At 38.3% G+C, this 23,766-nt stretch overlaps 2 protein-coding genes across 2 annotated transcripts in view; one reads left to right on the top strand and one right to left on the bottom strand.

The window, feature by feature from the left end:
* The window catches only part of c23h16orf87 (chromosome 23 C16orf87 homolog), a 30,239-nt gene extending 22,298 nt beyond the window's left edge, over nucleotides 1–7,941 (bottom strand). Inside the window, exons 1-2 of the mRNA XM_007230385.4 lie at nucleotides 7,293–7,941; nucleotides 4,048–4,144 (exon numbers count right to left, since the gene is read on the bottom strand). Coding sequence (XP_007230447.2) covers nucleotides 4,048–4,144; nucleotides 7,293–7,358 — 163 coding nt within the window. The 5' untranslated portion in view covers nucleotides 7,359–7,941. The remainder of the gene's footprint in view (nucleotides 1–4,047; nucleotides 4,145–7,292) is intronic.
* A 2,236-nt stretch (nucleotides 7,942–10,177) lies between these two features.
* The window catches only part of gpt2 (glutamic pyruvate transaminase (alanine aminotransferase) 2), a 35,802-nt gene continuing 22,213 nt past the window's right edge, over nucleotides 10,178–23,766 (top strand). Inside the window, exons 1-2 of the mRNA XM_049471295.1 lie at nucleotides 10,178–10,680; nucleotides 17,075–17,164. Of these exons, the coding sequence (XP_049327252.1) occupies nucleotides 10,369–10,680; nucleotides 17,075–17,164 (402 nt within the window). The 5' untranslated portion in view covers nucleotides 10,178–10,368. The remainder of the gene's footprint in view (nucleotides 10,681–17,074; nucleotides 17,165–23,766) is intronic.

Here is a 23,766-nt window from a genome sequence, read left to right as displayed (position 1 = left end):
GACTCCTGAAGAGTGATTCCTGTAACCTGATTAAATAAAGAACACTATTATTGCCGTTACATGTGATCTCTCATTTCCTACAAACACAAAAGCAGAACAGGAAGGTTCTGGGTAATCTGTGAGCGTGCTGAGCTCTCACACGCCTCTGCCGTAATCTTTTACAAATTACAAAACATGCCATTTATCACTTATATAACATTCATATTTAATATGTATACATGTGTGGGAGTTGTCCCTCAGGGGGTTGAGAATAGGAACCAAATCGATCTCCTTCAAGTTTTATTTGCAGCAGTAATTAAAGCTATAACTGTGAACTGTGATACATAATATGAAAAAAATGGAGTCCAGCAATGGTAATAAGCAATGTTTTGAGACCAACTATAAATGTGTAAATACAGCTCTAAAAAAAAAAAAAAAAAAGAAAAGAAACCACTTAAAAATTATGAGTTTCTTTAATTTTACCAATTTAAAAACCTCTGGAATATAATCAAGAGGAAATTAGATGATCACAAGCCATCAAACCAAACTGAACTGCTTGAATTTTTGCACCAGGAGTAAAGGCGTAAAGTTATCCAAAAGCAGTGTGTAAGACGGGTGGAGGAGAACATGATGCCAAGACGCATGTTTAAAACTGTGATTAAAAACCAACCAGGGTTTTTCCACCAAATATTGATTTCTAAACTTTTAAAAACTTTTTTTGTTATTTCAGACATTTCTCATTTTCTGCAAATAAATGCTCTAAATGACTATTTTTATTTGAAATTTGGGAGAAATGTGGTCCGTAGTTTATAGAATAAAACAATTTGTATTATTTTATGTAAACATATACCTATAAATAGCAAAATCAGGGAAACTGATTCAGAAACTGTGGTTGTTTTTTTTTTCAGAGCTGTCTGTGTATATAGTATTTAAATGTTCTTACTAAATAAAATTAAAAATTGGATATTTAAACAAAAAAATTACTGCCTTATTAGGCTGTGTTATATTATCACTAAACCATTTGCCTTGAAAATGTCTTAAAATGACTGTAATATAATGTAATTAATGTAAAAAGGCAGTGTAATGGTAACAGGCCTGAATGCAGCTGCACTGAACTGAATGAGGGTGACTTTTTCTGAAAGTTGGTGAGGCCTGTGAGGACCAGGTCTAAATGCTCCATCTGATATGTAGGAGGAGGGAGGGCGGGAGTGTGAGGGGGGGTGGGGGGAGTAGAGCTTTTCAGACAGGAATTAGTGATCCCATCCCCCAATCCACTCAACCCTACTCACTCAAGCAAACTGCAATTTTAGCCAGACCCGACTGCAGCACTAAACCACTCTGTTCAGGTTCTACACTCAACCTGCTGACTCAGGACCCTCTTTCTGATTGGTGCTTCTTTATAAGCTTTAATAGTGATGCTGGACTAAATACTTGTATGACCTTTTTTTTTGTCATAATGTGAATGCTAAATGTTCTTTATATTGTTTCTAAATTTCATGTTGAATTGACAATTAGTAGGGGTGTGACGAGACACTAATATCATGAGACGCGACGAGAGACGATATTGGGTTCACGAGAACGAGACGAGTCCAGATTTAAAAATAAAATTTTAAAGAAAACGACAAAAATGAAAAATGGCTTCAAAACTAGAGTTTTATTTGACAAAATCACATAACTTAAACTTAACAGACTAGTTTCTCTCACACATCGATTCTATAAGAAATAGAAATAAGAATAACAAATAAAAATAAAACTTTTCTTATATAGTGCAAACAATAAGTGCAAACCACAACCAGTCATATTAAGACTATGGTTTGTGTTTTTTTCTCCTAAATCTCTTGTAATTTAACTATGCAGAACCATAACCAGTCATATTAAGGCTATGCTTGAAGTGTAAACAGAGACAGAACATGTTTTTAAATACAGTACAGAGCTAAGGGATTAGTACAGCTGCCTATCAAACAGTCACGTGTAGGATTTACTTACAGTATTTATATATGGTTTGTGTCTTGTTGGTCACTCTGTTACCGTTTATTGTTTCCACTGGAGCCAAAATGCAGCGATCAAAATGCAGCCATCATACTCTATCGCTATCGCTAGAGGGTTGCCAGATCCCTCTTAAAAAGCCCACACTTAACTGTCCCCCCCGCCCCCCCCCCCCCCTGCAAGACAGGTTTAAGCCTGAAGAGAAATATCGTCACGTTTTAATCTCACGTCACACCCCTAACAATTAGCAATGCTTTCAAATTTACTTTTTATAAAAATAAATGATCACTCTTTTGCTTTTTCTCCTGTAAAGTTGCCAATTTTGTTAATTAACTGTATTAATTATATTATTATATTAAGTATGATTTGCATTTTGCTTTAAATGCATAAATTCCAGCTGCTGCTGAGGTTCTCTTGTTCATATTCATGCATTTCCACATAATTAATTATTGTGACTTAATTTCAAGATGAGAACTGTGTATAAACAGTGTTTTAACTATTTAAACTATCTGTGCACTTTCAAAGCTCTTAGTGCTCTCATTTTAAATATCAGTTTAGTGTGGAGCTACTTTGAGTTTGTTAATGGTGTAAAAATAGTGATTTCTTTACATGAGAAACACTATTGTAATGCATTGTAAGCCTGTTGAGAGCATCAGCTAAAAGTGCTGTATTTCTTACATGTCTATTGTTTCTTTAACTCGGATTAACCTCTTTAAATCGGATCACCAGTTCGAATCGCAGTTCATGCTGCTTGCCATCGGCAGCCAGAGTCCGAGAGAGAGTACAGTTGTTCATGCTGTTCTCTCTGGGTAGATAGTTAGCACAGGCGTCTGTTAGCTGAGATTTTAGACATGGGGGTCTGGCACTTTCCTACCCAGTAATGCTACATCAACTTAAGTTCCGAAAGAGAGGCAGGGTCTGAATTCACATGTATCGAAGGAGGCATGCGCTGGTCTTTAATCTCCTAGTGTTAATTGGCAGGGTTTATACACTTTTTAAACAATTAATTTCCATAACGTTTTTTTTGTCATGCCTTTACTGCAAATTCTCATGACCATACATTCATATCTTTAAAACATCAGTACAGACATGAATACCATTAAAAATTCATGAAAAAAATATATAGTTTTTACATAGAAGGCCTTTAGCTTACCCAAAATGGATTAAAAAAACTTAAAAAAAATAAAAAATAACACACAGTTTACTAGCTGAATAGCATTTCTTCACATGCCTTAAATTTGTCTGGATGAAGCTAGACAGCATTAAATTATAATTTTTATTTCTGTGTAAATTCAAAAGCAGTTATAGTACAGCTGAAACTCCAGTCAGAGTAGGACCCATGCAGCCAGCTAGCTAATTTAAAGTAAATTATGAAATTATTATTATTTTTTTAAATTGTAATTAAATGAGAAAATGATTTAAATTCCCATTAATTTTCCAAAACTTTATGGGCGTTTTTATTTTTCCCCAAATTTATCCAGGACTGGAAATTGCTATGTTCAAATTCCATGACATTTCCAGGTTTTTCATGACCATACGAATTCCGATTGGTCTTTAAAAATGGTGTTTTTTTTTTGTTTGTTTGTTTGTTTTGTCTCGTTGATCATGTCAATGGAGGACTAGCAAAGTAAGAATTTGATCGTCCATTTTATTGTGCATATGACAAACTCTTCAAAGTTCTTCCTTCATGTTGCATTCTTTAATGTATCAATTTCATTATTAAGACCAAACGGTTTCTAGTTAATAGCAGTTAATAGTGTCATAAACTCGGGTCCCACACTGCTGTGCAAACACGAACACCTCTCACACAGCAGTTTCAAAAGTGTTAGGACACCACGCCCAAATGAAGTGCCATTCAAGCTCCAAATAAACCCTTGCTGGAGAGCTGTACTGCTAATTAATTCAAGATTTCTCTGCTTGCTTTGGATGGAATGTGGGCGTAGCTCCAGCAAATGACCCAAATGTACAGTTTCAGTGATGTGTGGTCACAGTCGTGGAGCAGCGGCATCACAGCCATACTCTTTCAGAACTAATCACAAGAATAAACATGGTGGTTCAGAGAGGTGAAAGACGGGTATTTACCGAAACCAGGAGGAGATCTTTCGCTCAGCTTAGCGTTCAGAAGCTTCCGGCTGATGAAGACGTAGCCACACGGGCAGGACTTACACGCTACAGGAATCTGAGTCATAGAGAGAGAGAGATCAGATCAGACAGAAATCAATCAGATTAGAACTCTATACACTAGCTATACATTATAATACAATATATGGACTTTATTATCCTCCTTTCTAGTGCTAAATGACGATAAATATTGTGAGGACAATAGAAAAGTGTCTATCGTGCTACTTACCTTCTATCATCCCTACCGTTTCTACAGTAATTTCATCAATTATTCTTGCAAATATATAAAAGTAGGCTACGATGAAATAATATAATATAAGTGATAATGAAGTAATCTTTGCGAAAAGAGCTTCATAATGTGGTTTTGCAACATGACGCTGCTTTACGTTTTTTTGAAATAAATAGCTACTGCATCTACCTCATCTGTTTTCATTTGATACATATATTTATTGCTGCACTAAAAGGTAGTAATTCTCATTTGTGAACGTTTGGTTTAATGTCACTTTGAAATAAAGTTGGGAAAAAGTGAGCAATGAAATTATTTTGTCATATTTTTCGAAGAATAACTAAAAACATACTTAAATGCGGTATATGATGATATATATCTATATCGTGATATAAAAAATTACATATCGTAATATATGGTTTTTCCCATATCGCCCAGCACTACTCCTTTCCCCCTGTTTCTCAATGTTCAGGACCCCACAGGACAGAAAACCACCACAGAGCAGCTACTATGATTATCATCATTTGGGAGTCGGATCATTATTATTCTCAGCACTGCAGTGATTAGCACTGATTAGCATGGTAGAGGAGGTGTATGAGGTGTTAGTGTGTGTTGTGCTGCTAATAGAGTGAGTGGATCAGATACAGCAGCAGTGCTGCTGGAGTTTTTAAACACGTCAGTGCCTCTGCTGACTGACTGAAAATAGTCAGTGTCCAACAGTGTCCTGTAACCAGCATCCTGCAGCTTCAGATGAAGGACTACAGGACAACCAACCATGTAAACTGTGCAGCAACAGATTCAGATCTTCTGTCTTTGACTTTACTTTATATACAAGGTGTTTCAGTTGTAGGTATGAGTGTTTATTATAGAGTGGAGGACAGTGATTAAGTGATTAAACACAGTGTTTAAAAACTCCAGCAGCACTGCTGCTACACCTGGTCCACTTACTGTACCACCAGCACAACACACACCAACACCTCATACACCACCACCACCATGCTAATCAGTGCTAATCACTGCAGTGCTGAGAATAATGACCCACCACCCAAATCTGTGGTGGTTTTCTCTCCTGTGGTAGGATAATAATAAAGTACCGGTATACAGAGAAATAGATACAGAACTAGAGTCTGTAATTATAAACCTACACAGTGTCCTAAATGATCAGTGGAGTAAAAATAAGAATCACATTCTAAATGTTACTTTAATGACATTCATGATATAAACTGTTTATGCAGTTGTAACTCTGTCATTTGTGGGCATCCAGTCAAATGTCATGCTTTGCTGATGGGTAAACGAATCACTTCCTCTATACAGACACACTGCTGCACATTTTAATACACATCTACAGATACAGCTAATTAATCTAACCAGATAAATCAGATAAAAATCAGCAATGTAAGTCTCAAAACATACCAAATATATGCTTACTCAACTTTAAATTCATGATTCCAAAAAATAATATTTTGTTTCTCCTGAGCTTTCTCTCTCCAGTAAGCTGCTGAATGTGTGTGTGTGTGTTAAAGCTACACAGTAAAATCAGTCTGAGCTTTAGAGCAGACACTCTGTGCTCGTCTGCACATGAAACTACAGCACTAAATAAAACCTGATTCTGATCCAGATTCCTGATCTCTGATAACATCACTCCCAGCGGCAGAGAGAGAGACGGAGGGAGAGAGAGACGGAGGGAGAGAGAGCAAGAAAGAAAGAAAGAAAGAAAGAAAGAAAGAAAGAAAGAAAGAAAGAAAGAAAGAAAGAAAGAAAGAAAGAAAGAAAGAAAGAAAGAAAGAAAGAAAGAAAGAAAGAGAGAGACATAGAAAGGGGAGAGAAAGAGACAGACAGACAGAGAAAGAAAAGGTGAGAAAGAAAGAGGGATACTGACATGCACCTCAAAATAGGTCATAATTAATAAAATATACCTGCTCAATCATTCATTATACTCCAATATTTGATACACAGAGGTAATACATTAAAAAAATGTAAATATATTTTGAAGAACATTTTTTTTCTTTGAAACACTATTCTTATTCTATTATATACATTTGTCTGTGTAATATAGTAATATCTTATGGTTTTGTACATATATTTGTATTATTTGTCCAATAATTTGCAACACAATCGAGTCTAAACAATGTTAAGAATGAAAATAATAACACAATTATGTAAATTGTAATTGTAATAAAAGTTATAGGTTATATAGTTACTAAGAAAATAGAATAGAACTGTATGCCATAAAAAAATATTGTATTTATATGTAGAATTATATCAATATTTAAAAAATAATACAAATAATAGTAATGTTAATATATTCATATTATAACTGCCAACAGAGGCAGCTTGAGTCCTGAATGAGATAAACAGATGTGTGTGTAAGTAAATTATATAAGAGAGAGAGAAAGGGAGAGAGAGAGAGAGAGAGAGAGAGAGAGAGAGAGAGAGAGAGAGAGAGAGAGAGAGAGAGAGAGAGAGAGAGAGAGAGAGAGAGAGAGGTCATTATTCAGTGCTGAATCGATTCTAAATAATTCAGATTAAAGCTGTAAGTGTGCTCTGGGGTTTTTCTGTCTTCATATTTACAATAAAACAAAGAGCAGCCGCTACAGGACCCGTATGTTCCCCAGCAGCGTCATACCCTCTCATATAAACACAGTATATACAGTACACTAACACTGATAACAATACACACTAACACACACTGGATACAGATGAAAGACACGCGCTGCAGAAAGGCCTAGCTAATATATAATGGGTAGCAGTGACATAATGGGTACTGTAGAGTATCTCTCACTCTCTCTCTCTCTCTCTCTCACACACACACACACACAATATGGAGTGCCACACACACACACACACACATGCATGCATTAAGTTTGCTGCTTTGTGTGAGAGCTGCAGCTTCAGCATTCACAACTTCTCATTTTAATTAAATTAGTGCAATAATTAATTCAAATTAATTATCAATTATTTAATAATACTAATATCTCACCTGTTGGTCACATTCCGGGCAGGATTTGGTGGCCATCTTCACTTTCTTCACTTTATTTGTAGACATGATTAAAAGTCCTTGTGTGTATTAGAGGATATACTCCAACTACAGGCCAGCACGAGCACAAATCATCTCTCTCACACACACACACACACACACACACACACACACACACACACACACAAGCTCTCTCTCTCTAACACACACACACACTCACACACTCACTCACTCACTGTAGCTCTCTCTCATAACCTCTTGTTCTATCTATCTCTCACACACAGAAACACACACACTAGCTCTTTTTCTCTCTCATTCACTCACACACTATAGCTCTCTCTCTCTCTCTCTCTCTCTCTATCACACACACACACACACACACACACACACACACACACACACACTAGCTCTCTTTCTCTCACACACACTCCAGCTCTCTCTGCCTCAAACACACACACACACACTCCTCAATAAAATGCCAGCCTTACACCAATCCCCACAACTCTCACAGACACAGACACACAGACTCACACACTCACATCCAGCCGAAATGAAAACTCCTCCATACGCTTTCCCATTCTCTTGCAGTAAGCCTGCGCATGCGCACTACACTCTGCATATACATATACATACGCGCGCACACACACCCGCTCAAACACACACACACACTCACTTCCTCTGTGTGACCCGCACGGAGCATGCGCACTGCCCGCGCTCTGCTGCGTCACGTGGTGCAGGAACAATAGGAGAGACAGGAGTTCTGATCAGTGGAGCACGAGAGACATTATTAATATATTAATAACTAATTATTACCCATTAATAACATCAGGATTAATGCAGGATTATTAATACTGCAACACATTACAGTACTGAGAGAGATAGAGAGAGAGAGAGAGAGAGAGAGAGAGAGAGAGAGAGAGAGAGTAGCCCCTTGTTAAAAAAACAAGGGCTTGAAAATGTAGTTTATAGAGACAATACAAACAAATCTACACTACAAATATAAATATATATACAAAGATAAAAAAAAATAGAGGTATAGAGTGTAAAACAGGTGTGGCATCATTTCGATAAGCTTCAGCAATGTCACCACTTTTATTGCAATCCAGTGTTTTGCTTTAATTTTTCACCAAGATCTTGCAGCATCGATGATGGTAGAGTCTGACCACTACACAAAGTCTTCTCCAGCACATCCCAAAGATCCTCAATGAGGTTAAGGTCTGGACTCTGAATCCTGGCATTGTTATCTTGAAATATGGGCGTGTCATCAGGGAAGAAATATAAAAGTCCATTGATGGAATAACCTGGTCTATATTCAGTATATTCAGGTAGTCAGCTGACCTCATTCTTTCAGCACATACTGTTGCTGAACCTAAACCTGCAGACCAACTGCAGCATCAACGAACCCCACATCATTTACTTACTTAAATCCAGGTGAACGCTTTTTTTTATTGGCCAGGCAGTGTATACACATTATACCAGGGGCGCCCAAACCGAAAGTTGAAGGTGAATATTACGTATTTGATTAAGCTGTTATAAAATCTGAACAAATTCACAGCTTTGACTTATGCATTATTTCCTGCATACAAAGCATATTGATGTCACTGTGGTTATTATGCTGTTTGTCCACTAGATGGCAGTGTTTAATGTATTACTGAAATTGCGCGCGCACACACACACACATACACACACTCTCTCTCTCTATATATAATTTTACACAGATCAGCCATAATATTAAAACCACCTGGCTGCTTAATACTGTAAAAGTCCTTCAATTCGTGGACTCCACAAGATCTTTGAAGGTGTCTGGCACCGAGTATGAACCCAACATATTTTATGTTTTGTCTGCTCAGTTTATTTAAATTAATAATAATAATCCCTTCCTGCATTTTAGGCCTGCAACAGATTAAAAAAAGTTGGAAAAGTAAAGCCTGTACCACTTTGTAATGACGCAATTCCCTTTTCAATTGCTAAAACACTAAAATGACTTGCATAGCACAATTGTTTTAACTGAAACAGGATATAACTCTTCTCAATCCCCTAACATTCTAAAGAAACCCTTCTTTAAAAAAAATAAAAAACGAATAAAGTCACAATATTACAAGATTAAAATCGTAATATTACAAGATTAAAGTAAAAACATTATTTTAGTTCGACCAAAAGAAACATAAATAGAGTAATATGAATGAAAAATGAATAAAGCAGATAAACCTTTTACAGAAGATGACTGTCTGTGTAAGAAAAAAATATATCAAGATCAAATTTACTGTAAAGAATATTATGCAAGCTATTACTGCATTTTACTACAAGTTATTACCTCATAATATTACAACTTTACTCTTGTAATATGACGACTTTAATCTCATAATATTACGACTTTATTACCATACTTTTATTAACTTTTGTTAACTTTTAATATTTTGACTTTAATCTCGTAATAGTACAACTTAATTATCGTACTTTAATTAACTTTAAAACGTGAACTGTTTTTTATAGATCAAAAATCTGAACCTTATGGATACATTTTTTCCACTGTATTTTTTTATATTTTGCATTTATGTTTTTGATGTTTTATATTTAGCTTGTACACTGTTCACAAAATATAATCTGAATAAAATCTATTAGTAAAAGTTTTAAAAGAAAAATGCAATAAATCGTGATTAGGTACGATTAATCGCAGCAATTGGGTTATGTTAGACTTTTTTTTTTTTTAACTCCAGCTGATGAAACTCTAACCAGCAGTGACGTGCCCAAAAAGCGCAGTGCTTTATGGGTAATGTAGTCCTGAATCGTCACCAAGCCAAAGTAAAGACATGGGTTTGCGCAACACTAAGAACTACATTTCCCAGTGTGAAGGAAAAACACTCCAGCGCGGGCATGGGCTGATGAAAGAGTGGTGCCGGGTGGGCGTGTGAGTGTGTGTTGTGTGTATGAGAGCCAGTGGCGGCTGGTGTCCAGTGCTTGACCGGGTTTTTTCCGCTTTCTCTCGCGCGCGTTCGCTGCTCCGTGAACAGAACCCGTGTTCTGGTTCTAGATAGTCTAAAACTGATCCTTTAGTTCCATTCTCCTGTCCGCGCTGATCATGCACAGACTGCAGTCCGTGGCCGCCCGCTCTCTGATGGCCGGAGCGCTGGATCCCTGCCCCGCTCTGTCAGCACCGCCACCGGCCAAGCGACCGAACCGCGGCGGCCTGAGGCTCCCGGCGGCCGGGGTGAAGCGCTACAACGCGGCTGGAGCTCCAGCAGCATTCGCTGCAGCCGCGCTGGTGAACCGGAAGGCCAGGGACAAGACCCTGACCATGGAGACGCTGAACCCGCAGGTGAAGGCTGTGGAGTACGCGGTCAGAGGACCCATCGTGATCAAAGCCGGAGAGATCGAGAAGAGCTTACAGGAGGTAAAACTTCAAAAAGAAATCAGATAAATCTGAGAGATAAGATAATCTTAAAGATTTTAAACCTGAGGAGAGAGTTCCTAGTTGGCTGAAGTTGATTGGTTTTACTGTTGTTGGACAGCAGGTGAGACTCTTAGAGTTTTGGGGGCGCATCTTCTGTTCATCCATATATCCCTACATATAAACATATATATATTTTTCTGTCTATCCAACCAAATAGTAATTAATTTACTCACCTGTCTGTCTAAACCAGGGGTGTCCAAACTATTATTTGTTGGGGGCCAGAAGGAGAAAATATATTTGAAGTCACGGGCCAAAGACTCTGTAATAAAACAAATAATGAAATATACCACTTTAAATAATACTTTTTTTCCTGATTATTTCATTTACACACCATTTTACTTGACTTACTATCTGTATCTTTGTCAGTATTGTGTAAACTAAGATTTTTCAAATTGGTGTTTAATTTCATGATGTCTCTTAATGTTAAACTCCTTAATTACGGCAACTTTTAGACTCTTTGCCCTGTTTTTCTGCGCTAGAAATGTGCATTCTCTCCGCTTTTAGACTCTTTGCCCTGTTTTTCTGCGCTAGAAATGCGCACTCTCTCCGCTTTTAGACTCTTTGCCCTGTTTTTCTGCGCTAGAAATGTGCATTCTCTCCGCTTTTAGACTCTTTGCCCGGTTTTTCTGCGTTAGAAATGCGCACTCTCTCCGCTTTTAGACTCTTTTGCCCCGTTTTTCTGAGTTAGAAATGCGCACTCTCTCCGCTTTTAGACACTCTGCCCTGTTTTTCTGCGCTAGAAATGCGCACTCTCTCCACTTTTAGACTCTTTGCCCCGTTTTTCTGCGCTAGAAATGCGCACTCTCTCCACTTTTAGACTCTTTGGCCCGTTTCTGACACCTAGCGTTCAAACTTTGAATCTTACATTATAAAAACCTGCTTAACAGCGGGCCAACTTTCATTGTATTTCTAAAATACCCGCTCCAAAAAAGGAAACGGGCCGCAAATGGCCTGCGGGCCGCAGTTTGGATACCCCTGGTCTAAACCAATATTAATTAATTTTTTCACCTGTCTAGTGTAAAACAAATAGTAATTAATTAATGTACTTGTATGTCCATCCAAAATAGTAATTAATTTATTCACCTGTCTATCCAAACAGAAATGTATTAATGTATTCCCCTGTCTATCCATGCAAAATAGTAATTAATTTATTCACCTGACTATGCAAACAGATATTAATTAATGTATTCCTCTGTATTTTAAAACAGATAGTAATTCGTTTATTCACCTGTCTATCTAAACACTGAGTCAGATATACATCTATCTATCAAGTAGGTGTAGAATGTAGTTAACTTAGAGGTTAAAAGGGCACTAAATCCCCTAATTTTATCTGACTCATAATTAAAATGCTAAAAATGGGAGGACTAGTTTGGGAGGGGCACTGGGTGATGTATGGGTTTAGGGGTGGGGCAAACTTTTGTCCAAAAAATTTAAACGGCTTTACAGGTCACTTTTTATTTATTTATTTATTTATTTATTTATTTTAAGCTAGAACCGTAAAAGTTCACAAACAGAAATATGGGTTAGGGTTTAGTGCCTCTTTTATTGTGGACCTTGGGTGGGTTGTATGTATCATCTATAAGAGCTGATTGCACACTGTCTTTGGTTGCATTATTGAGAAATTACGTTGCACAAGCGACCAAATTGTTTGCATTCTATAAAATAAGCTCATTAATCATAGTGCTCATTGTCTTATGCATGATGCTCATAAAACCAACAGGTCAAAATGCTGTTTCTTCAACTGATCTAGTGGGTGGGGCTCTGGTGGACAGGTGAGGGGTGGAGCCAGACTCATAGAAGTATATGATTCCTGAAACCAAACTCTGTTAGCTGATTCACAAAAAAAGTTGGATAGATAAGTGAGTTTTACAAACTATATCCTCTTTAGTGGGATGTAGGATATATAAGTGGGTCCTCTGGTGACTCCAGAGATGAATGTATTTTTGAGGACAGCTCCAACTCCTTTGCACATTACAAAAGAGCGCTCATCTCTATCATCATCATCATCATCATCACTGTTGGGCCTCTGCCGCCTCGCTGCGCTTCAGAACCGCTGAGCTGGTGTTTAGTTCTGAGCGGCGCTCTGAGGACAGGAACAGTGGGCTCACTGCACAGGAAGATAATTGCTTATGTTCTGACCCACATTCAGCAGCACTTTCAAAACAAGCCAGTGGAGCAGATAATACTGACAGTACACAAGTTTCCCTTCCTCAGGTTTTATCAGGGAAACATCAGTGAGGGTGATATTGAGTTGGTGGTTTGTGACAGAGGAGAAACAGACATTAAGTTCCCCATAAATTCTGTGAAACTGGCAGTAATGGATCTCTCTGCATGTTCAGCACAGTAATGCAGTACTGTTCTAAAAGACTTTGTGACATTGATCAGTGCACAGGTCACACTGTGGTATTTTTACATGCCGTATCAAAATAACAACAGCTTAGGTGGACGGATCTGTCCGGTGACAGAGATTATATACAACCATAGAGACAACAAAACATGCAGGACTATGTATATACCTGTGTATCGTCGCTGATGAATCGTCCAATGAAAAACACTTTTCTCCAAAACTGCAAATTTACAGGAGAGAAAAAAAAGGTAAACTTTCAATGGAAGTCAATGTAAAAAGAGTTTATTTCAGGTCATTTTGAAGAGTTTGTATTGGTCCGTTTATCAAAAATGTTTGGCACAGTGTAAAGGACAGTTTCTGTTCAAATTATGTAGTAAACTAAAAATCGACAAAAATGGAGATATGTGTTTTTCATTGAACAGTGACGATATATAGATCACTGTCGCACAAAAACATTGTCTCTAGTTTTTGTGTAAAGTGATCAGACACAGCAGTGCTGCTGAAGCTTTTAAAAACCTCACTGTCAAAACTGACTGAGAATAAAGTCCATCCACAGTAAATGAACAGTGATGAAGGACTAGAGGACGACCAACACTAAACTGTGCAGCAACAGATTCAGATATCCTATTACTGACTTTTTTTTATCTACAAGATACAGGAGCATCTGAGCCTCCATTACTAGACTCTGCAACAGCTTCATCCACCAGGCAGTCAGACTCCTCAACACACAGAGACAGAGCTGAACCCCACCCCACCTACCACAGACCCAACCCACTCACACAAAACTGAACTGTAACCCCCCCACCACCACCCTTTACACACACAAAGACTGAACTTCACACACACACTCAGCACACAGAGACTCGTCTTTATTCCTATCAGCAATATTTGGTGCCACTCTCAAAAACTATAAACTCTCTACCTCAGTAACTGCTGTGATTATATATGTTCTATATGTTACAGTATGTTACACATCTCTGCACCTTATCCTCACTATACACTTTATTATACAGCACCGGTACTGCACTGTCCTGTCTTTAAATTGTCTCGTCTTTTGTATTTATTGTATTTATTGTTATTTAGTGTTATAATTTTATATTTTATGTTGCACTGTCGTCACTCCTGCACTTTATGTTGTTTATTGCTTGTTGTTCCATGTTGCACCATGGTTCCGGAGGAACGTAATTTCATTACACTGTGTACCTGTACTCAGATGTACTGACAATAAAAGCCACTTGACTTGACTTGACTTGTTTCAGCTGGAGGTAGGAGTGTGTAATAGAGTGGAGGACAGTGAGAGATTAAACACAGTCTGATCCACTTGCACACACACCACCAAAATGACATTTTGTCACATACATATTTGTTTAGGAATAATAATAAATGTTTTATTTTCTGTACTAACTGATACAGTGATAGGCGTGTGATTAGATATTAAGGAAACATGCTAAGTTTAAGTTCTAGCATCTCTTGACAGCAGAGCCTCTGCCAGTTTGCAGTTCTTTTTTTTTTTTTTTTTTTTTTAATTGTTTGATACAAAGAGGAAATATGATTGTGCTTTAGCCTCTGATCTAACCCAGCCACTGCCCATTCCCCTGTTCAATTTCCACACCCCGGGTTGCCAGGTATGGAATACAAATACAGGCACACACAGTGTGCTGCAGCCATTGCAGTAATACTCTCTTGTGGTCAGTGTGCAGCTGGGTTATGAAGGTAGTAAGTGCTGGCTAACACTGTCATGCTACAAAATGCTAATGTAAACTTACCAGTCAGTTACTCATCAATCAGTCAGTCACAGTAAAGGAGCAGATGGGCCACAGCTGTTTATTACCTCGGCAGCAACCAGCACGACAGAATAATGACCGAAACTGAAACTCCTCTTGTGTTTGTTTGTGTAGGTACATTTTCCTCCACCTGGCAACCCAAGTGAGCGTCACATCTGGGGAGGATGGGGTGAAGCGCGCACACACAACTCTTAAAGTTGTTTTGAAAGTGGAGTTGCTTGCAGTGATTTTGTTCATATTGTTCCTTTGATGTTGTGGTAAAACTGGTGTGTGCTGGATGAACCTCTCCCACTGTCTCAGGAGGGAACACTGTGTTCATAATCGCCTGGTTTGACCTCCGCAGTTCCAGTCGTGTGAGGACAGCGGTGAGGAAACGTGTTTTACAGAAGCTGAAGCAGCAGAATCTGTGTAACCCTCACTGACTGTGTATCACACTCTGCGGTTCAGTCAGACTGTGTGTTGAAACACTATATTGGTTAGAGAAGGAGATGCATCACACCAATGCAAATTCATTTTAAACAGTCTAGTTCAGGGGTGTCCAAACTTTTTTTTTTGTTGGGGGCCAGAAGGAGAAATATATTTGAAGTCACGGGCCACAGACTCTGTAATAAAACAAATAATGAAATATACCACTTTAAATAATACATTTTCCTGATTACTTTCATTTACACACCATTTTACTTGACTTACTTTCTTTATCTTTGACAGTGTTGTGTAAACTAAGATTTTTCAAATTGATGTTTAATTTCATGATGTCTCTTAATATTAAACTCCTTAATTACGGCAACTTTTAGACTCTTTGACCCGTTTTTCTGCGCTAGAAATGCGCACCCTCTCTGCTTTTAGACTCTTTGACCCGATTTTTTGCGCTAGAAATGCGCACTCTCTCTGCTTTTAGACTCTTTGGCCCGATTTTCTGCGCTAGAAATGCGCACTCTCTCCGCTTTTAGACTCTTTGACCCGAATTTTTGCGCTAGAAATGCGCACTCTTTTCACTTTTAGACTCTTTGGCCCGTTTCTGACACCTAGCGTTCAAACTTTGAATCTCACATTATAAAAACCTGCTTAACAGCGGGCCAACTTTCATTCTATTTCTAAAATACCTCGCGGGCCGCTCCAAAAAAGGAAACGGGCCGCAAATGGCCCGCAGGCCGTAGTTTGGACACCCCTGGTCTAGTTGTTGTTTCTAGTATGAGTGAATGCAGTGTGAGCCGTTTTTGTGTGGAAAAAAAACATCTCCGGTGTTTCTATTTAGCCCTGCTTTATTTTACTGAAATATTCATAAATGCAAACATATCGCCTCTAATTGGCTAACAGCAGTGAACACCAACCTGCCTTCCCCTACAGTCAAATTACAGCTCTAAAACTCAAAGGACAAAATGTTTTCAGAGACACAGCTTTAGTCATAAATATACAGCACTGATTGTTAACCCTTAAACTTCGCTTAATGTCCCCGCGGCTAAGAATTGCTATCAATGCTGCAAATTCATACTAAACTCTTACCTCAGACTTGGTGACACCTGCTTTGACTGGTGTTCTGTCGAGTTGTGCTACCTTGTCAAACCTTGCTTCCCTAGTGTTTATTTAAGGACTCTGTAAAACACGGAATCAACCGGAGATCCGATGTAAACCTATAGTTACTTACACAAGATAGCTAATGTTAACTAGCTGCTGTAAACAGAAGCTGTAAACAGAGTAAACAGCGCTGTTCGCTACACCTCGGATCAGGACCGCCTGCTGCCATGAACTCACAGGTTGACGTAGACATCTAACATCTCTCTGATCAACTCATATTTCTGAGGACTTTCTTTTACTAGCTACTGCAGGCAATAGAGGCAGAGAAACAGTTTCATGTTCAGCATCCATATACAACTCTTAAAGAGAAACCTATTGTCTTTCACAAAGAACAAGACAAAGTGGATTCTAGCGGAAGGATACCTTTTAGCAGTGTTCTAAACAATTTTGTCCAAACAGTGTACGGGACTGTTAATACCAAAACACCTCCCAGAACTCTCTGGCTCTTATGGTGAAGTGTATAATTATGCGTATCCCATAATTTGCACTGTGTACTCTTTGCATTGTCTGAGTTGTTCCTTGAGTCTTACTGGTCCTTTATTGTGCTTAATACTGACACTTTATTATTCACTCAAACATTAATAATTCAATAGCAATAATTATAACTTTTCTCTATCTGCTCTGACAGGGGTGTAAAAGGCCTTTCACTGAGGTCATCAAAGCCAACATCGGGGATGCCCACGCCATGGGACAGCAGCCAATCACCTTCCTCAGACAGGTAAGGTTGTGCTGAAACCTCTGAACAGCTCAGTTTCTCCACCCAGTCAGTCGGTTCTAATGTAGAATTGCATCACAGGGTTGTAGAAAATGTGAAAATGTTGTGTAGGGGAAAACGGACGTTAACATTGTTTTTGTGATTGTTTGCACTGCAACTTAATATAATGTCCAATAAAAACATTGAGACACCCAGATGTCTCAATTTAGAAGTAGTAAATATAAACAGGGACCGCCATAAGCTGGATTTACTTTTAGGAAAGACAAGAGAACCTCACTAACATTGAGTTTAGAGTGTTTTCACACCTGCCTTGTTTGGACCAGATTCTGACTTTTTTGTGTATGTAAGCGAAGGGGAGTCAGATTCTATCGTAGAGCTTAAATTCAGCATTACGCCTGGCAAAGCAAGTCGCCAAACTCATAACTAATATTCTACAAACCAAATAACTATATTTTTCACACTATAAAGCGCAATTAAAATCCTTTTTAAGTATCCCAAAAATCTTCAGTGTGTCTAATAATCTGGTGCCCTTTATGTATGAAGTTTACTGGTCAGGTATTAAGGAGCAGTAAAGCCACTCCACTGAGGTACAGCATTTTTAAAAGTGTTTCAGTTTAGTTCTCCAGCAGTATTAGCATTAGCCGCTAACCACGCTACAGGCTACCTCTTTGGCCAGTAAGAAGTGAGTATTATCAGCCTGTTGCCTTCTGCTAACCCCAGCTTGCACTTCTGGATCAGCATTAGCATTACTGCTAGCAGTTAGCTGCTAATGCTCCAGCTTTAGTGGAAATCTGTAAATCTTAGTTCACTGTAAATAAATAGAAACGCTTTACTCTCTTAAATAAACAGTTTTCCGGAGAGAAATCTGTGTTGATTAACATCCAGCACTCGCCTGACTTGCCTGACTGTTTTTTTTTTTTTTTTGGTTTATGAATTACAGAATTGTTTACTTAGCTTAGCTTAGCTTAGCTTTATAGACCTGTTGGATTAGACGAGGAAACATGGCGACACCCCTGTTCCTCACTAGAGTTCCTTGAGGTAGGGGAACATTCTCTTCTTTAGAATGTCACAGAACACTGTTCCAAAAGTGAAAGAGCTTTAATACCATCCGTCTGCTATTTTTATTGGTCCAGTGACTGTGTTAGCTTGGCCTTTCAGATGGAAATTACATCATATCACACTCCTGCAGTCAGCAGTACACAGAGTCCTTGAGTGACTGGATCTGTTTGGACATCAGGTTCTTATTTTGACTCTTAAAGCAAGGACTAATTTTATTTTTTTATTTTTTCCTTGCTGATGGAGTTCAGTTTCTGCTCACAGGTCTCTGGTCATTGTTCACTGTCACCATGTGATCCTCCAGTCCTGTTTTATTCATTATACACAACTCTGCTGAAACCTGAGCAGAGAGTTTAACCTGGGATGCAAGCCATTTTATCTGTCCCATAAAAACAGTTTCACTTCTGATGACATAGAAGTTAAAGATAATGTACAAAAACCTAAATTGCAGACTTTATTACAGTTGCTTTTTTTTTCTCTTCATTTTAGTAAGAAATACCATTTCAGTCACCTTGCAACAATACACATCTTTGGAAAAAATAAGAGACCACTTAAAAATGATGAATTTCTTTGATTTTACCAAATTGAAAACCTCTGGAATTTAATCAAGAGGAAGATGGATGATCACAAGCCATCAAACCAAACTGAACTGCTTGAATTTTTGCACCAGGAGTAAAGCAGCATAAAGTTATCCAAAAGCAGTGTGTAAGACTGGTGGAGGAGAACATGATGCCAATATGCATGAAAACTGTGATTGAAAACCAGGGTTATTAATCCACCAAATATTGGTTTCTGAACTCTTAAAACTTTATGAACTTCTTCTTTTCTTTGCATTATTTGAGGTCTAAAACCTCTGCAACTTTTGTCATTTTTCATTTTCTGCAGATAAATGCTCTAAATGTCAATTTTACTCAAACATATACCTATAAATAGCAAAATCAGATAAACTGATTTAGAAACTGAAGTGGTGTCTCTCTGGAGCAGCCAGGTGAGACTGTGATTTCCCCTGGTAACACACACAAAAAAAATGTAATTCATCACCAGTTGTGTAGTGTGAAAAGCACAAGCACCTGGCGGCTCAGCAAGTTGTGTAGTGTGAACCAGGCATTAGCAAGACTATCATCCACCTGGCGTACAACTGTGGACTTGTGATACTGACTTGAAAACCTTGTTTTTCTTTTGTTATTTTTCTGTAAACAAAGGTAAATAGCACAGTAAGAATAAGTGGCTGGTTATAATCACACCTTTTCTCTATATTAGGGAGCTTTATTCTTGTTTCCTTCCTGTTGATTTCTCCCAGTTTCAATATAAATGTGCCAGAATAAAGTGGCTGTTTTTGAGTGGTGTTATGTTTAGAGGACAGTGCACATTCCTGTGGTAGACGAGCCATTGTAATTAGGTTTGTGTGGTCGGTGCTGTTATAGAAGACTGATCTAGCTTTCCACTGAACAGAACAAAAGAAATTGCTGGATGAACTGAGGCTCTTTTCAGTTCGGTGCAGCAGATAACAGCAGCTTTTATCTTTCATAAAATGAATTATCTTTGAATGTATTGTTTGATGTTGTAATGATGTAATGATTCGTCGGTTCACTGTGTATAAAATGTGAAGTGTAATTTTTATTGGACTGTAGTCTACATGTTAACCATGTTAAAACAACTTAAATCGGAAGAACCACTTGCACAATAGCACTCAGCCTTTCTCAGGGTAGTGCTGTTGGGCAGCATTTATTAGCGCTGCTGTTAACCATGCTAAAATATTGTAAATCTAAGCTTACTGCAAATAATTGGGAGCTCTTTACTCACCAAAATAAACAGTTTTCAGGAGAGAAATCTGTGCAGATTAACACCCATCGCACAAAGCATTTGACTTTGAACGATTTTATTTTATTTTATTTTTTTAAAGAATTACAGTTTTGTTTACTTAGGCATTTACTGTGATTCTGAAGCTGATTATTTAAAGGTAAAATGCAGAATAATGCTTAGTTAAAAAACCTACAATTAATTTGCAGAGCACGGGGACCATAGGGACCAGGGTGGGGAGGCATGATAGATGGTTGTTGTGGGGTTGCTAAATCAAATCAAATCAAATTTATTTGTATAGCGCTTTTTACAACAGGTGTTGGCACAAAGCAGCTTTACAGAAACATGATTACAGGACAAAGAATCAGGCAAAACATTACACATAGAAAATACAGAATACAGAACCCCCAGTGAGCGCGGAGGCAAGGAAAAACTCCCTCAGAGCTGCAGGAGGAGGAAGAAACCTTGGGAGGACCAAGACTCACATTAAAGGGGGGACCATCCTACCACTGGTCAAACGGCTTTTAAATAGAAATTTAAAAAGTCTTTTATACATCCATATAGGTTTTATGTACTCAGGAGTGTAATAGCGCCACTAATGGCTTGGATGTAATCTGTAGTGGAGAGTAAGATGGTCGATGAGCAGCTGATCTGTGGTGGTGGTGGAGAAGAGCTGACTTCAGAAACTTCCATCAGTCTGGCCGGACAGGAGACGCGAGAGCCTGAGGGTCCAACATCGGTATCGGGTCAGACAGGTGGGCAGTCAGTAACTCGGAGGAAAGCAGAGAGATGGAATTAGTTTTGACTGGATTTATGCAAAACTGAGAATATTAAAACATTATCAGAGTGTGGCAAATGACTCCGGCAGAACTGAATAAAACAGCCTAACTAAAGGCAGAGAGCCAGAAGGTAACATAGACATGGAGGCACCCTGAAACACCAGCATCCACCCACTCCACCGTCCACAAACCTGAGTGACCGTGTGCAGTGGGAGAACAACAGCACCAGCATCTCAGTTTACCACAATTTCCTCTGTCCATGAACCCCTGGATCTGCAGCCTTATCTAAAGGGAAAAACATTAATTACCAAAAGCTAAACTAAACAAGTAAGTTTTCAGTCTAGACTTAAAGATTGAGACTGTGTCTGAGTCCCGAACATATTCGGGGAGATTATTCCAGAGTTGAGGCGCTTTATAAGAGAAAGCTCTTCCTCCTGCAGAGCTCCTCTGAATTTTAGGAACTACTAATAAACCAGCACCCTGAGATCTAAGTAATCGCGGTGGTTCATAACAGGAGATGAGGTCTTGTAAATACTCAGGAGCGAGTCCGTGTAGGGCTTTATACGTTAACAGGAGAATTTTATAGTCTATGCGGAATTTGACTGGAAGCCAGTGCAGTGCTGATAGTACTGGACTAATATGGTCAAATTTTCTCGTTTTAGTAAGGACCCTGGCTGCAGCATTTTGAACTAGCTGAAGTTTATTTAAGTTACTGCCGGAACATCCAGACAGTAGCGCATTACAATAATCTAGCCTTGAGGTAATAAAGGCATGTACTAATTTTTCTGCGTCATGCAGTGATAGGGCATTTCTTAGCTTGGCGATGTTACGGAGGTGTAGAAAAGCTGTTCTAGTAACATTAGATATGTGTTTATCGAATGCTAGATCTGAATCTATGATAACTCCAAGGTTTTTAGCTGCTGAACCAGGGGTGGCTGAGAAGTCAGCCAGATTTAGCATTAAGTCTGATAATTTATTTCTAGCAGCTTTGGGGCCTAATAGGAGAACTTCTGTTTTATCACTATTTAATAGGAGGAAGTTGTGCGACATCCATGATTTTACATCTTCTACACAATCCTCGATTTTCTTTAATCTCACTCTGTCATCAGGTTTGGCTGATATGAAGAGCTGCGTGTCATCCGCATAACAATGAAAATTCACATTGTGTTTTCTAATAACTTTGCCCAGTGGGAGCATATATAATGTAAATAATAACGGTCCTAATATAGAGCCTTGTGGAATTCCATATCTTACCTTGGTATAACTGGAAGACATATCATTTATCCTCACAAACTGATAGCGATCGGTTAAGTACGATTTAAACCATGCTAAGGCAGTTCCGGTTACACCGACCATGTTCTCTAGTCTTTCTAAAAGGATAGTATGATCTATTGTATCAAAGGCTGCGCTCAGATCGAGAAGTACGAGTAAGGAAACACAGCCTTGGTCGGCGGCTATAAGTAGATCGTTTGTTATTCTAACTAAAGCTGTCTCAGTGCTATGATAAGGCCTAAATCCAGATTGAAATTTTTCATAGATCTGGTTTCTTTGCAGGTAAGAGCAAAGTTGTTGGGCTACAGCTTTTTCTAAAATCTTAGAAATAAAGGGTAAGTTTGAAATAGGTCTATAGTTAGACAGTACACTAGGATCAAGATTTGGTTTCTTGATCAGAGGTTTAATTACAGCTGTTTTAAAGGCTTTGGGTACATGGCCCAGGGCGAGCGATGAGTTTACTATCATTAACAGAGGTTTAATTATATCTGGCAGTACCTGTTTTAGTAATTTTGTGGGAACAGCATCAAGTGTGCAGGTTGTGCTGTTTGAAGAGGAGATAATTTTCTCTAGTTCTAGCTGTGGAAGTGGGTTAAAGACTTCCATCCTAACTTCAGTAACAGAGTTTTGTTCTAGATCAGCCAGACCAGATGACAGAGAGGATGTAATATTTATCTGTTTAATTTTATCCCGAATGTTTTCAATTTTACTATTGAAGAAGTCCATAAAATCGTTGCTGGTGTAAATGGCTGGAATCTGAGGTTCAGTACCTGCCTGGTTTTTAGTTAATTTGGAAATAACACTAAAGAGAACTCTAGGATTATTTTTATTTATCTCGATCTGTGAGGCCAGATATGCTGAGCGGGCTTTATTAAGTTCTTTTCTATATTTAACAAGACTGTCTTTCCACGCAGAGTGAAACACTTCCAGTTTAGTTGATCGATATTTACGCTCTAAATTTTGTACTAACTGCTTTAAGGTACGAGTTTGATCATTGTACCACGGTGCGAGCTTTTTCTGTCTCTCTATTTTGTGTTTAAGGGGTGCTACAACATCTAAGGTAGAGCGAAAGGTATTTTCTAAACCTTCGGTTAGTTTGTCTAGTTCTACTGGGTCTACAGGAGAGTACATTAGAGTTGATAAGTCTGGAAGCTTATCTGTAAATTGTTGGGCTGTAAAAGGCGTAATTGAACGTTTTACAGAGTAGCTAGGGGATGTACGTATATTATGACTAAGATGTAATTTAAATGAAATAAGGTAATGATCTGAAATTGCGGAGGTTTGAGAACGAATATTCGGGTTATCTATGCTCACACCCAGGGTCAAAACTAAATCCAGAGTATGATTACAGTAATGAGTAGGTCCTGTTATATTTTGAATAATACCAACTGAGTCTAAAATCGATGTGAATGCCTTTTTTAATGGATCATCCAATTTTTCGAAATGAATGTTGAAGTCTCCAACTATAATCACTTTATCATTACTTACTGCTAAGTCTGTGACAAAATCACTAAATTCTTTTAAAAATTCTAAATAGGGCCCTGGTGGTCTGTAGATGTTAATTAAAGAAAATGCATTCTTTTTTGTAACTGGATTAATTATACTGGTGTAAAGAAGCTCAAAAGAAGTAAAATTTTCATAGTGTTTCTGATTGCTAACTAAGGTACTTTGGAAAAATATGCAGACCCCACCTCCTCT

Source organism: Astyanax mexicanus, chromosome 23, assembly GCF_023375975.1.
Source record: "Astyanax mexicanus isolate ESR-SI-001 chromosome 23, AstMex3_surface, whole genome shotgun sequence".
Classification (NCBI taxonomy): domain Eukaryota; kingdom Metazoa; phylum Chordata; class Actinopteri; order Characiformes; family Acestrorhamphidae; genus Astyanax; species Astyanax mexicanus.
Note: the sequence above shows the minus strand (reverse complement) of the source record. Positions and strands in the feature narration are given on the sequence as shown.